At 40.1% G+C, this 16347-nt stretch overlaps 1 protein-coding gene across 1 annotated transcript in view; it reads left to right on the top strand.

The window, feature by feature from the left end:
• The window catches only part of RFTN1 (raftlin, lipid raft linker 1), a 211037-nt gene that overhangs the window by 76557 nt on the left and 118133 nt on the right, over positions 1 to 16347 (top strand). The window contains exon 3 of the mRNA XM_018573203.1: positions 12177 to 12285. Within this exon, the coding sequence (XP_018428705.1) occupies positions 12177 to 12285 (109 nt within the window). The remainder of the gene's footprint in view (positions 1 to 12176; positions 12286 to 16347) is intronic.

Raw genomic sequence — 16347 nt, forward strand, 5'->3', positions numbered from 1 at the left:
GCTGTCAGAAGCTGGCTGAGCTGCTGGCCAATTTTGCTTTCAGCACGGCTCAGCCGAGCCGATGCATATGCGTTCGGCTCAGCTGAGCCGCTCGGCCATGATCGGGAGCTGTATGGGCTATTGTGAATAGCCCGTACAGCACCCCTTCGGTTCTACTGAACCGAAGGGTTCCTGGGGCCGAAGCTAGCCGAAGGATCGGCCGAAGCTGCGGCCAGATCCTTCGGCAGCTTCGTGAATAGACCCCTATATATCAACTATAACAGGTTAGAAAATGTATACAATATATAATACATACAATATATATTCCCTTTCAGTTAATAAAGGTGTATGGGATTGTAAGGAGAAATACTCACCCGGGCGCAACTTACTAAAAAACATTTAGGATAGAATGTGTACACTAAAGACACAAAACACAGCTCACCCCTATCATGCATTCTTGTAGTCTACATTCAGTGCACAGATAACCCTCTTCCAGAGCACTTAGCTTAGAAACTGCAAAACTGTCACACGATGCTCTTCCAAAAAGTATCACATATTATTCCACATGAATCTGCACAAAAACAACTGCTGACATGTTTCTGCCTTACTCAGCCTTAGTAACAACAAGTGCTGATGTATTTCTGCCTTACTTGGCCTTAGTTTTAAGCTATGACTAAAACAGAGTAAGGAAGAAACACATCAGCGGTTGTTTTTGTACAGATGCATGTGGAATAAAATTAGCTTTCTGGAAGTGTATTGTGTGCCAGTTTTGCAGTTATTTAGGATAGAATACCTTTGAACTATACAGGAAGCCAAAGTTACTCTATACAGGAGTGTAGTACACCCTTCAAACACTTGATATAAGATACAACTAAATAGACACAGTGCGCCTGTCCTGCAGCTCTGTAGGTACAGATGCAAGTGACTTTGTTGGTGGTAGTCACTATGCTGTACTCATGATGATCTAATTTCTTATTCAAGTAGCCCACCTTTCCACCTGTCAGAGGGGGATTCCAATGAGTCTGGTAATTCCAGGAAAAATTAGCAGTAAATCTACACCACAGAACCCCTGGCTGGAGCTCCCCAAGCCGCACCCTGCCTTATGACACTGAAAGTGCCTACATCCTCTGTTCTTATAGTAGCTCTGCCAGTGTGCCTTTAATAAAGCTAATTGCGTATTGTTTTACAGACCTGCCAGCTATGCTATATCATTTTTCAGAAAACAAGAATGTGAAATTGCACTGTATGCCCAGAGGGGTGTATTGCAAAAATAGTGGCAAACAAGGGTTGCTGTTCAAGGGGTGTGAAACTTGGTAAGCTTGTACAGTATATTGCCTGATCTCACTCTGTCATTGGGAGTTTAATCTCATCAGCTTTTATCATTCCCAGCTGTTTCCATGTATTACATATAGATTCCCTGTGTTTGCAGTTTTATTGCTGTTTATCCTTTTTTCCTACTTTTCGCTCAGCCCCTTGGGTGCTGCTAGTCTCCAGGATACAAGGCATCAGCAAAGTAGTTTGTATTCCTCCCGGTCCATTTAGAAGCGATCGTGAAATGGGAACCATCCTGACAGACAGGGTGTGCAGAAATAACAGGTCATTTTCCATTGCAATATTGGTGGCAAATGACTTCTTAAAGTCGCGCCTTAATACAACAGAGCAATGAATCAGACCTCTCATCAGACCTTTTGTGCTTCCAGTGCAAACATATTAACAGATTTTTGTAATACGCAGAGCTCTGCTATTTGTCATCCACACTTTGAGAGCTTGCAGTTCCTTTGATCAGTTAAAGATAGGGAGGAATGATGCTATATTAACAGTTCACATGCTTAATTCCAAAAAAAGTATTATTTTTCAAGCTGTGCACAGATCTGTTTATTACTGGGAGAGAATTGAATTGCGTTCTAGTTTAGGAGTGTCAGGAGTGATATCACTGGTGATGAATGTCAAAATCTGAATGGCTGGAAGTAATGTATAGCCAGGGATGTGGTACTGCTAAAATATAACTATATATCGTTCTACTTGCCAGTCGTAAACCATTTTAAATGCTTGGCTGAGAATTTTATGTTTTATTGCTTTATTTGTTAAACTTTATATTGTCACATTTTATTGCTCTCTGTACCCCTGTAGGGGAGATATCTTATCACTTCCAGGATAGGAAGTAAGAAGGGGGGGTCAGACAACATTACTACATTAGTAGAGTGAGGAAGAGTTAGAATTTCTGCATGGATGTAAATGTCTGCTTTCCCCTTGCTTTGCATGTCAGGAGGACAGGACGTTGTGAGAAATCTCCCTAATGAGGAAACAGTGATGGAAACCGGCGCAGGATTGTAAACACTCCCCACTATATTGCCTGGTGCTACCAGACTCGGGAATACCGCCAGGGAGGTTAAAGGATTCTGGGCAGAAATGTTATTAAAGTGACGCTAAAGTTAGGAGTTAAACCTTAAAAATGCATTCACGTACCCAAACTTTTTAAAAAATGTTTCCCTCGGTACCCCTGGGTCCCAGTGTGTGTTGTAAAGTAGCTACCACTCCAAGCTCACTCCTGTGATGGACGACAATCTCACATTTAATTTACTCATTTGTATCGAGATTGTAGTCCATCATGGGAGCGACCTTGGAGCGGTGGTAAAGTCAAAGCCCTGCCTGGCAGGAGATGGGACCTGGTGTTTCTCTGCTAAAGTTTCACTTTCACTTAGAGTTCACCTCCCCACCTCCACCATGTGAATGGACAGCACCCTATTGAGCCCATACGTCTATCACTCTGTTCTCTACATTTGTCAGCATGATCCTACTACAGCAAAACATCTAATTAGCTGATGGTGCTGCCTCTCCCTTTCTAAGCTCTTCTGTACAGTACATACAGAGTATGAATACAGAGCTGCATTTGTTTCTGTATTTGATATCTGCCTGGAGTTTAGGTTTGAAAATAAAGCTGTTGTGATGATATCATTACTTGTTCCACCCTGATCTAATTGTGCAGAACCTTACTGACGGTGCAAAATTATCAAAAACCTCTTAGAATTTTGTGGGCCCTATATGCCCTTCAGGAACATGGGCCAGATGACATCTGTGACTTGTGTGACTAGTGTTCATTGTTCCTAAAAAACTGCTCACATTTTTTTAAATTTAATTTTTCTTTACACTTTAAACTCAACTGAAGCATGTAGCTAAACCTGTCACCATCCTTAGGACACTTTTGTCCTTCAAAATAACCCAGGTGTGGAGTGGAATACTAATCATGCTGGTAAGAGCTTTGCTGTGCATTAGCTTGCCCATAGTTATTAGCTCAAGCCATTACAATTTGTAATAACAATGAAATAAAACAGACGTTTGGATTGTAGCTGACGTTCACGGTAAAGATTACTTTGCAATGTTATGCGAGTTCATTATTTGGAGCTTCCTTTTAATATCTTGCACCTTTCAAACCCAATAATCCTTTCTTCTTAGATAAAACTGCTGGGCTGTCATCTTCCCAGCTAATTAATTGTGCCAGGGGCATGTCAACATAAAACTGACAATTTGTGCTTTAGACTTTGTTTTGTATTTTATTTGCTTTACTTTTATGTTTTGCCCAACCTGGGCTCCCAGGGTGTTTCTTCTGTTCTGCATAAATAAATGTTCCATTGACTTTTATAGGTTCTTCAATTACGGGGTGTCAGAAACCAAACCAGGCAGCATCAGTGTTAACATTTAGTTGATTTGTTTTTCTCCTTGTTGTTTGTTGATCTCTGCATTTATTCTTTTTGTTGGATTGAATGGCCTTATCTCATTTCATAAAGTAGAAGCCATAATATGTGGGAAAACAAAATGGTGATAATTTGCAGAGCCATAAATTAGATTGAAGAAGAGATTTTAGTTTGCATTAATCTGCCAACATTGTAAAAAAAACGTTTGAAGGGCGTTTTGCTACTTAGCTTCATACAATACATTCCCTTCACTTTTTCTCTTCTTCTCTTTTGTAGGTTATGCATTTCTCTCCATAAGTGTTTTTCCCTGCCTCCCTTTTTCCCGGCATACTCTGCTTTCTCTACATTTTCTCTCACTATGGACATTGTTCAAAGTGATAATAAAGTCAGAATGTTTTTAAGCTATTTTAAATACTGAATAAATCACTTATAATGGATGCTGCTCCCTGATATTTAAAAGTTTTAGTTTCCTGCAGAACAAATTTTGTTTCCTGGTCCCCTGATCACCGGCCCTGATATCCTCTTTTAGGGTGGCTCCTTTTCTTTGCAGGGTCCTATGTGCAGGGTCCTATGGAGCCACCCTCATGTTGGCTAGTTGGCTGTGTCCCCACAAACACACATGAACAGCAAGGCACTACTCTGCTCCCTCCTTCCTCCCACCTCCCTTCTCCAAGCTAGTAGATGGACAGCTGCTGGAGACTGCTCTGTCCCTTGTGATCTTGTACAGGACAGGAAGTTCAAGGAAGTGGAGCTGTGAGAGTTGGAGTCAGCTGTTGAGAAACATGCTGACTGTAAATGCTTAGGCAAAAATGTAAAGAAATTCTTTGCTGGACAATGTGTATTTGTTTGATCTGGATTCATTATTGAAAAACAAGTTTGAGAGTTTAATACTACTTTAATGTACCTTTTATATCTAACCTGCCTAATTTCCCCATCTTCAAGCTTTTATAATGTATTACAATGTGATGTAATGTGTACTCCTGCACCCATGCTGTCCCATTTCATTAGTACATTTCTAATGTTTCCCTTACTATTGGGTTGTAAATAGTGCTTTGGGGCATTTCAGTGCAGTAGTATGCATTATCCAGATTGTCACTTCCTGCTTTTATTTCTGGTTGGTGGCATGCTTGGTGTCCATTCATTCTTGTAATGCCACTGGACTATTTAAAGCCTCTCTTGGCGCTATGCAAACGGAACATTCCTGAAGAAAAAGCATGGCACTACACATGAAGCAACCATTGCTCTTCTCCCGCTCTACTGGTATTTGCCTTAAACAAGCCACCTCCAATACAGGAGTTCTAGCACAACACTGTGTTGGAACTCTTGTGACAGCTGAGGGGAAGGCTGCAAGTGCAGCTCTCCCCTCACTGCTTACATGAAGCAAAGTAGAGAACGGACGTTCTCCCCGCTCCCCGCTCTACATCGTGACAGATGACCAGATGACCTCCGGCCGGTGGCAAGAGAGGTATCCGATAGGGGGGAGGATAGGGGGGTGGGATGCCTGCGAACTCCCGGACAAATTCGGCTCCCCCTCCATACTGGTGCCAGGGGGCCAGTGCCCCCTCCCCCCACACTACGCCATTGGCTGTTGGTTGTCACAGTAGTCATTAATTGTCACTGCCTGAGAATGCAGCTAAAACAATGGTCTTGGATTTGGGAACCACATTATCAAAGTTTACTTCCCCTGCAAAGACCATATGAAAACATACATAAGCAGAGGTTATTTTTATGGATAACTGCATCACAAAACAATCAAAAAATACAGCTGATGTTATATACAAATCTTGTATCTATAAGATTTCAGTAATAGCAAAATTGATTTAAATGCAATCAGGACTAATCTATGTATTTTTTGGCAGCGAGGGGATTTTGAACAGCAGCACTAACAATCTGAAAACACATTAATCAAGATAGTCAATGATAGCGCAAGAGTAATGCTGTCCTACATATTAGCTTTGAGCTTATAGAAAATCTGTCACATATCTTATCTACTGAGCAACAAGGATGCAAATAGCTAAAAACTGTTTATTTTTTGCACCAGGAAGAATTTAGGTTTAATAGATAGAATACCATTTTTTTTTCCTGTCCTAGATCTGTCATATGGCAGTGAATCCTGTTCCTGGCACCCAATTGTTTTATCATGTAATCTAAAAAATTGTTGCCACCCTCATCCTTATTTGAGAAATTTGCATGAGCCCAAGCTTGAAATACGTTGTTGCCATATTTGACATTTTTTTTATTTAAAAAAGGACCCCATTACCAGGTCTTTTCGGTAGTATGATAGTTTATGTTCAGTTGTTAGGAGTACTGCAATCTTTTTAAGAGGTTATACATACTTGCACGTGTTGCATAGTATGTAGTATAACTACACTTACAATAAAAAATATATCTATATAGTGTACTTTGACTTCCAAAAAATGTAGCCTGCCACATATTGACCATATCATTTGCTTACAGTATGTATGCAATATATTAAACTGCACACTGTAAATCTCCTCTAGGAGAGAACAGACAGATATGAATGGACTATGTACAATGTAATGTGGACACTAATGATTCTCCTTGGTGCTTTCCACTACATGTATGGATCAGGGATGGTGTGGGTGGTAGTGGAAAGATCAAGATCAGGATAGTGTACTAAAGGTGCACGTATCCATTATCCTGGCGCGCACTGATAAACCCTTTGTATATTATATCAAAAGAATCAAGATCTGCTTACTTTCAAGTCCTTATAGCACTGACAAACTTCTCTTAATTTAGATAATTTGAAACGCTATTTTCCTAGACAGATATTACACTGATAACATTTTCACCTTCATAAAAGATTTTTGTTGTTGGCCCAAATTTTTTGTGCTTTTTTCACTTATCTCTTGTTAACCTGAATACAAAGTGACACTGAAATTCATAGCACCACTTTCCAAATTTGGATTGGTTGGTCCACTTTCTAGCAACTATGGGACTCTGGGGCTTAGAATGGCAGTTTAGTTTAGTAACTGGGTGCTATGAACAACATGACTTGTCTACCTCATATTTCCTCATTCCTTTACTTGGATTTAAAAATAACACCTTGAAAAAGCAACATAATTAACACTTCCACTTTCTCACAGGGGCTGCTGCCTTTGGGATCTGAAGGTTAGATTGATTATGTAAATGTTAAATGTAATTATTGTAGGCTTAGCCCTGGGGGAAAAAGCATGTGTATTAATTTAACCAAACATTTCCCTGATATAAGGGGGTTTCATTCAACTTAGTAATTTGATGCAGAGCAGTGATTGCAGAAAAACCATCATGTCAATGGATTAAATACTCTGTGCTACACTGCATATAGGTTTAAATCATTTATACCTGCCTGAAGATAACATGTAATATATGGCTATTATTCATAAGCTTTCACAGTGTAAATAATGCATGTGTCATTATGGGGACGGGCTACCAGATCATGAGCAAAAGCATGTTCACCTGAGACCGACACTTTCTAAAAACAAGCTGAAATCAAGTCATTATTTTGCTATTTTAGTATTCGGTTGATTTCAGGTTGTTCTGACATATTACTATGTTTAGCTGCAAAGTGTCCCATTTTTGTTTGAAATGCAGCCTAATAATTAAACTATATAGGGCATGTGCCCCCAGTGTAAACCATTAGAAGCCACTATGGAATTCCATAGAAAGAAATAATGTAGATGTAAAACCAATCACTATAACCTCATAAAATCTTTAACTTGTTAACCCCCTTAGCATTACGTTTTCCCCCTGGAAAACATATTTTTTTAAACACCAATGTGAAATGCACTTTTTAGGCCTAAAAATATTATATATTTGCTGAAAACATTGAATGTGTCAAATAAAAAGATGGTAGTTCCAGTTTTTTTATGTCACACAATTTTTTAAACCTATATTTACAGGTTTACACAAAATCTATGTTTAGTGCACACAAACACAATATAATTCATATTTTCTTTTTACAATTTAAAAGACGAGGCAACATCAAGTAAAAAGGTAACAGATATTTCAAGCCTTAAAATTGCATGCAACAAAGGCAATACATTAAAAACCTTTTCAGCTCATCAATTTAGAGTTAACTGTAAATTAGGGATGCACCGAAATTTCGTCCGCCTAAACATATGTTTTTAAAGAGAGCAAATGTAATGAGCTACTCATATGGACCTCTAGATCAAAACACAATTAATATGGTGAAGGAAGCAACTGTTTAAAACATTGAGTAAAGCTAGTCATACAGGGCTGAAATTTCAAGCCAATTCCTTCTGAATCTGCTGAAATTCGAGCATCAAAATTCGAGAGTCCTAACATCACCACCCCTCAACCACTCATAGAACGTGTTGTATTTATTGATAAAGATAAAAATACTAGGTGTTCTCTGAATGGCTGCTGTGCTAAGAGAGCGACCATCCTCCCTTGTGTTTTCAGAGTACAGGAGAAGCCGCTCAGCGACATAAAGAACCTAGAAGAGGACTGAAATAGTTCCTGGGAAACCATGATTGAGAAAGGCATTGCTAAAGACTACCATTGCTCATTTCTTATGTAAATGCTACTTCACTGGCTGTCATAATGACTCTAAGGGGTTGATTTACTAACCTTATAAACACGCCACAAACAAGTATACACCTCTGTAGTGTGTTCCCTCCCAGCATGATCTATTGGTGGAATCTAGACACCTTTGTAGTGTGTACACACCCAGCAGGTGTGTTGTGCAAAGCCAAGCATGAATTGCAAGGTGATGTTGTGTAAATTAGCTCTACATTGTGTTGCTTGCGTTGATGAATGCAGGAATGTAAATGCATGAGCTAACCATTTTTGTCTAAACTGTGAAGCAGCATTATATATGCATCATGTGCATGATTTTTCCATATATGGCATTAGTGGAAATATGCTTTTAGAGACTTTTTGGTTGATAAATACGCTTTGCTGTGTAAAAATCACACGCACCTAGTGCGTGCGTGTGTTTAGATTAGTAAATCACCCCCTAAGTCACTGATAAGTTCTGAGTCTAATATTCCTGATCTGCATAATTGTAGACAAAGTAACGGGATCCCTTTATAGAAGGCACTTTAAACTACCTTTACTTACCTTCCCTGTGCTACTGTGCTGCTCCGATCCGATGCCAGATCCCTGAGAAATACCCACTACATCTAGGTATAAGGGACCATGTAACACTCCCCCCAGTGGCGTAACAACAGCGGAGCAGCAGGGGCGCGGGCCCCGGGCAAAAAGTGAAGGGGGGGCGCCGGCCGAAAATGGCACTTTCGGCTAAATGCCGAAAGTGACATTTTCCTGCCGTTTTGTTGGCGCGGCCGTGATTCCTTTCATCCCCGCTGGGACACAGAGCAGTGCCCAGCAGGGATGAAAGGAATCAGAGAGAAAATGACAGTCGGCCGAGCGCTGCGGGACGAGCGCTGTGAGCGGCCGGTGTCTTTCCTCCCACACCGCTCGGCCGCCTATCACAGTGCAGCAGAGCGTGTGGGGGCGGAGACAGCCAGCGCTTTCACAGGAGGCTGGGCTCTCCTCTTGCAGCCTCCTATGACAGTGTGTGTCAGAGAGGAGAACGGGTACAAGCACTCAGCGATCAATTGAGGACCTGGTATGTGGACCTACCAGTGGTTGTTTATATAATGGGGGGGCGGAAAAAAAATTCTGCCTCCCCCACTTCCCCATAATGCTCAGCATAATCATAAAGGTAAGTATAGCCATAGGTGTCTCATTAGAGGCAAAACTGTTACTATGCAAAGAAAGGGCAAAGTTTGCTTTCAAAGAAACCTGTGAGATAAGGGGTGCTGACATCATTTTTAGGGTCAAGGTCTAAGGCTGTCCTCCTTATCCTAACTATACTAATTAGTGCATCATTGACCCATAACAAGCAAGTGCATATTAATTAAGTCCCTTGACACCTGATATACACATGCTTGTTCCAGGTCAGATATTTAGCAAGTATTGAAGGAGAACATGGACATCTGTTTCAGAACATACAGCTTGATAAACAAGCCAGCCATAGCAGCTTCCATATCCCTGTCCAGACATGTTTATTTTAGGAAACAATTCTGAGTAAAGCACCTTGCAGGATTTTCCATTAGATGTACTCTATTTCAAGAACATGGCAAGTAAACAATTGATAATTCCGGTAAATGGACACTGCACCAATATGAGTAGCTAGTCACATCTGCTATTATACTATCATAAAGCCTGTGATTAACTTGCATCCAGAAGGGTTGCCTGCAGTAGTTATCCCTCCAAAGAGGTCATTAGAACCCCAGGCAGAAGCCGCGAGACGTATCTTGTGAATACACATCAGTATATAGCGCTGCCTGCAGCACAATGAAATGAAAATTATTCTTACATTTCATGTGAATTCTCAGCGGGACTTTCAGGCATGTAACCTGTTAGACTGCATCAGCTTTGGTCTCCTGTTAGGCTCCACACAAAGACAAATAATGCGATTATACTGGAGCGTAATCTTCCATGATTAAAAACAGACTCACTAGAGATGTTCATTGTGTTGGCTTTCTTTATGAGCCCTAAACTTTTTTTTCTTTCTTTCCTTTCTCATGCTGCATAATTACTTTTCTTTATTCGGATATATGCTGCAAGTACTGATGTATCTTCATTTCTGTGCAGCTTTGAAATAAACAATGACGACTGATTAATAAAGTAAATTGGGGACAATTCAAAGTTGAATTGTGAAAGCAAACATGGACTGCTGACATTCTGGAACAAAACAGTTAACAATCAAACAAAGCCATCACAACAAATGCAATGTTTAACTCATAAAGATGACTTGTATTATTTTATTGATATAAGGGTGCTCTCAGGGTCCAATTTTGTTGTGTCTGCATTTTTGCATTTATTGGCAGTTTGTGTAATTACACTATCAAATGTGCAAACTATGTTACACAAACAGGTTTAAAAAAAACTCATGTTCCAAGGTATCTCTTTCAAGGAACCTAACATGAGAGACTCTCCTTTTGAAAATGAGGCCCAATGAGAGCACCAGAACAATGGTGAAAGATTCCAAAAGAGGTTATTTAAAGGAGAACTATGAAGTGAATGATTTTCACTCATCCTCATAGTTAGAGCCGACCTGTGACAAAGAAGCTGTCACAGGTCGGCTCTATCGATCAGGAAGTGAGCAGAAACATGCCGCCAATGCGCTCACTTCCTGATCATCTCCCTGCAGAGAGGGGTGCTGTCAGTCACTGCTCCCCACAGGGATTCCCCTCGCCGATCCTCCAGCGCTGAGTGGAGGAACAAACGGGGAGGGGACGGGCACAGCTGGCTCTGCCTCTAGATTGGCAGAGCCAGCGGTCACTCACGGAGCTGGGTGGATCATTACATTATTGTCGGGATCTGCCCCGGCTGCGGTGCTCTTAGTATATCACAGGCATTAGCCCGCTATATAGTGAGCTTTGGGTCACAGGAGGATGTCAGTTACCCCATAGTTCTCTTTTAAGGATTCATATTGAGGTGTTATTAAACAGCCAACACATTTCAGATGCTCTAACTCTGCCACTTCATCATGGCATAAATTCTGAGTAAACTCAAGAACAGTCTCATTTTGGGGTTATTATTAGAAGAGATAAGCAAGCTGACACTTGTCTGATGCACTTGACCAATGGCTAATTGGAGTGCATCTGGCTGTTAAATTACACCTCAATATGAATCAGTAAATAAATCAGTAAATAAACTATTTTGGAGTCCTTTACCATTGATTTGGCACTTTGACCTTTTGTTTGTGATCCTTATCCCAAGTTCCTAAGTTAGCGATGCTTTTATAATAGTAGCCTTACCCGAGCTATTGTGCTAATGGTTTGGTCCAACTTGTTATATTCTTAAGAAATTGAAAACAAATTCGAAGCACCTTTTATACTTTTCAGGCCCTATTTCTGCCATGAGAGGGTTACCCTTCCTCCAGTATTAGCTCAATCATTGTTAGTTATCATAAGTTATTGTAAAACAGCCATTAATTGCTTTTACAGAAATGTAATATAAAGTATATAGGGAATACTTGTTACAGTACAATGTAAAAAAAGTCTGTTCTCTCCCCATCTATTGGGAGAGGGAGAAGGCAACTTGAATGCCTGCCAACCTTTTTCTTTTCAAAAATGTTGATCACTTTAAGTATAAACAAAGTACATATCAATTCAAAACAGAAAAAGACATGTCATGCTAAAATTGTTTCTCCCAACATTAGAGGAATGAGTGAATTCCTTTTTTAACAATGCTCGCCAAGAGGAATTAGTACAATAGGGATCAGGTGATCAACATAGTCAAGCATCTACACAATGATTGCAAACATTTTTCATATCTACTTTTATAAGATCACATGACCAAGGACCACAGTGATCACAATGAAGGGAAATGGATTATGAGCCCATCGGGGAGAACATCATGGGGTCTGTTTATGTGATTTCAGACACATGTATGCATTCTGAGGTTACCTAAATCTTCTGTGGACAGTTAAGAATACAAGAATAAAATATCTTGTTTCCCCCTTAGAAATTCACCATGTGATGGGAGCAATGAAGAATACATCCTGGAAGTGGAACAATGTTTGTCTCCTGACCAACTAGTAGACCAAAAGCTGATACCTGACCTAGTGAAGAGGGCAAGTAACACTATCTTTTAATTCACTTATAATTGCATACATTGAATTTCATTCAGGACACAATTCCAGCAGCTTGTGTATTCTTTATAAATATAGCAAAATGTAACAGTGAGAACCTTGTTATAAAGTCACGCAGTTATGAATCATTCAGCATGACAAGACTACAGATGTAGACCATGACCATGAAAAGAAAAAAAAGCCATTTGTGAGTTGATCGTTATGAATTGTACCTTTCAGTGGTTATGGAAGGATTTATTCTCAGACTCTTAAAGTAGAGTTTTTAGTTTCGGATAGAGTATGGGAAAGTTATAACCGCTGTCAGTTTTTATTTTGCCATCTGTCCTATTACGGAGATTTCCCTTCACTTCCTGTCTGATAGCACCAACATGAAGTGAAAGGGAAACCTTCCAAAATATGGTATAAGTATAATATAAGGTATAAGTAATTCATATTTAAACCCAATAGCAAACAGGTTATACATTGCAGTTTACCAATCCTTAGGTTTGGTGACTGCCCTAGTTTTCTTTTTTTAGGCTAAGAACATTTTCTGCAAGTACAAAAAATATCTGTTCATCCTGCCAGAAAAACATTCTTGTACCTTCCTGTGAACTGATATCTTAAGCAATGTTATCACCTTTCCCTGCTATGTTTAATGAACACCGCCCACTATGGTAGTCCTAGCAGACTTTACTGTCCTAGGCCGACAACGCTTTCTCCGTAGATATGCAATACACGGAGGATGCGTCGTCACCCTAAGACAGTAATTGTGTTACTAACAGTATCAGCAGGTGAGAATAAAGGAAATAAAAGCCTGAAAAAAGAAAACTACCACATCTGAGGACTGGTAATCTGCATTATATTAAATTTTTGTTCTTGGGCTTAGATACACATCACTGTAAATATTACCTATGTGTGTTTTACACGCCAGTTTGTGTTTAAAGGTTATCTAGTCTTTAGGAAAATCCAGATATAATAGCGGTTATGATCATCCTAATATTAGTAATCTTTACGTGTGTTTAATAAAAACCTTGTGTATATTTTATTTTTATATAAAGTATATAAAAGGAGTCAGACATATTTTAGATGCACTTAAAGTATGCTTTTAAATATTTCAGAGGTTTTTAAATAAAGTGCAAGGTGGACAAAGAATATGTAATCATAGCTGCATGTGCCACCCAGTCAGTTTCATATCAAAGTGAATCTCCTTCTCCTGTGGAAGAAGCCCAGACTAATTTTCCAATATTACCTTTAAAATAATCAACTTCATACCTTCCAACAGCCCCAGTGTTTCGATCCTGAAATGAGAAGGGCATAACATGACTTCCCATATTACTGTAAAAGTGCCGGTGGAGCTTAGCCACATTGGTGTGAGGTGGTTGGGTTAAAGTACATCTGTCACAAGCTTGGCCAATTCATACTGAGCATATGATGTTAAATGCATAGGCAAATAAAACTGCACAGCAAAATGATCAGTAATTCCAGAGACATAGGCAGCTAAAGTTTTTGTATGTGCAAATGTTGGCTTTTGTCTGAAAAATTGAGCTTGACTCTCTCCCTTCCTGTTTCTAAAATGTGATAGCCAGGCTTTTACAGTCATTATCAATAAGGATACACCGATACAGAGTATTTGAACGAGTACTTGTACTCACCCAAATGCTCCCGATGTCTATCCCGATAACGGAACTTCCAGGACCAGGAAGCCTTCCTGATTGGCTGGACAGCCGGCTCCATGCTCCGTTGTCACCAGGGAGCATGGAACTGGCTTTCTGGTCAATTAGAAAGCCAGGGGGTGGGTAATGAATTGCCTCCCGGCTTCCAGATTGCCCAGAAAGCCAGCTCCATATTTCCTCGTCTTCTGGTGATGAGGGAGCGTGGAGACGGCTTCCCGGCTAATCAGGAAGATGGGCGGTGAGTCATTACACGGACCTCGGCTTCCTTAAATGGGACGTCTGGTATTGGTATTCGGTATCGGCGAGTACCGTAAAAAAATATTGGTATTCATACTCAAACCGGTATCGGTGCATGCCTATTACATAGTTACATACATAGTATTTGGGGTTGAATAAAGACATACGTCCATCAAGTCCAACCCATATAGGTCCACTCATTCCTAGGAATACTTGTATCCCTGAATATTATGGTCCCTCAGGAAATCGTCCAAACGTTTCTTGAACAATTCTACACTCTTAGCTGAAATCACTGCCCGTGGCAGTGAGTTCCAGACGCTAACCGCTCTTACTGTGAAGAACCTTCGCCCCTTGTGCTGGAATTTTTTCTCCACCAATATTAGGTGGTGGCCTCTAGTCTTTGTAATGGAGTTAATCTTAAAGAGTTTGTTGCCAATGTTGCTGTCACCATTGAACATCTTGTACAGGAAAATCATATCCCCCCTTAATCTCCTTACTTCCAACGTGAACATGTTTAAGTTCAGTAGCCTTGTCTCATAGCTCTGGTCCTCCATTCCCCTAATTAGTTTGGTTGCCCTCCGCTGGACTCTCTCCAGTTCAAGGACATCCCTTCTTAGTACCGGCGACCAAAACTGGGCCGCGTACTCCAGATGTGGCCGAACCAATGATCTATGCAATACATCCCCTTCTTAATGCAGAACAAGACCCTGCTAGCTTTGTTTACCGCAGCCTGGCACTGCAAGCTACCATTCAGTTTGTGGTCTACAATGACCCCCCCAAATCTTTTTCTATTTCTGACTTCCCTAGTGGCATACCCATGATGGTATAGCCCATTTGTTTATTTTTATTTCCAAAGTGCATTACTTTGCATTTATCGACATTAAACCTCATCTGCCATATTATTGCCTTTTAATAACCTCCCTATTTTTAGTAGCCTGCAAACACAGACACATGGCTATTCACTCCCTCCCTGATATCATTAATGAATAGGATTTGATCTTTTGTTTTTGTTACCCAAAGGTATACACTTTGAAATAGCAATATGTAATGTGTTCCTGAAACAGTCCCACATTTGGTCTGAGTTTAGGTTGTGAAATGAGTTTTCCCTTTTTATTTCCCCCACTAGGTTGTGCAGCTTATCGAAGTTGGCCCTTCTGAAATTTAGAGTTCTTTTCCGTCCAGCCCTCTTTCCTTTCCTGTATTCAATATTAAAAGTAATCACATTGTGATCACTATTACCCAGTGTCTCCACAATTGCAATATCCTCAATGAACTCCCCATTATTAGTAATTATTAAATCTAGGATGGCATTTTTCCTAGTTGGAACCTCCACCATCTGTTCCAAGAAATTGTCTGGCAACATGTTCAGAAATCGGCCTGCCTTTGTTGATCCTGAGGTACCATTAGCCCAATTGATGTCCGGGTAATTGAAGTCGCCCATCATGACTACATTGCCCTCCCTCCCAGCTATTTCTATTTGGGAGTGTAGATTTGCTTCCCCCTCCTCCCCTATATTCAGAGGTTTATAGCAAATACCCACAATAAGTTTACGGCTAGAGTCCGCCATATCGAGCTCCAGCCATAAGGTTTCCACGTCTTCTCCACTGTTTGACGTGATATCGTCCCTTATATGCATATTTAGATAGTTTTTAACGTAAATGCAACCACCCCCCCTCCCCCCTTCTCCCACATCTGAACAGGTTATACCACTCTATATTAGTAGCCCAATCATGTGTGCTGTCTAGCCAGGTTTCCGCTATACCCACTATATCGAAGTCCTCTTCGAGTATCATCATTTCAAGCTCTTCTAATTTATTTGCTAGACTTCTAGCGATAGTGTTAATACATTTATTCCTGTCTTGTTGTGGGACCAAAGTTTACATACTTCATGTTCCCCACTAGTTTTATTGTTTAGCCTTGACATAGGTTGTTCGTTTCTAATTTTATTCACTTCTGACAACGTATTTGCTACATTGACTGCTTCTACTATTTTAACTTTGTTGATTATTTTAACTTTGTTGACTGGAGTGAGCCCACTATCTACTCCTGTTACTTCTTTCTGTATTATTTTTAATTTTATCTACAATTAATTTATCTCCATTTGATTTAAGTAATTTTATTTTTATGCACTCCCCCCCATTCTTTAGTTTAAAAG

The sequence above is a fragment of the Nanorana parkeri genome, unplaced genomic scaffold, assembly GCF_000935625.1.
Source record: "Nanorana parkeri isolate BGI_ZX_2015 unplaced genomic scaffold, ASM93562v1 scaffold4, whole genome shotgun sequence".
Lineage (NCBI taxonomy): Eukaryota > Metazoa > Chordata > Amphibia > Anura > Dicroglossidae > Nanorana > Nanorana parkeri.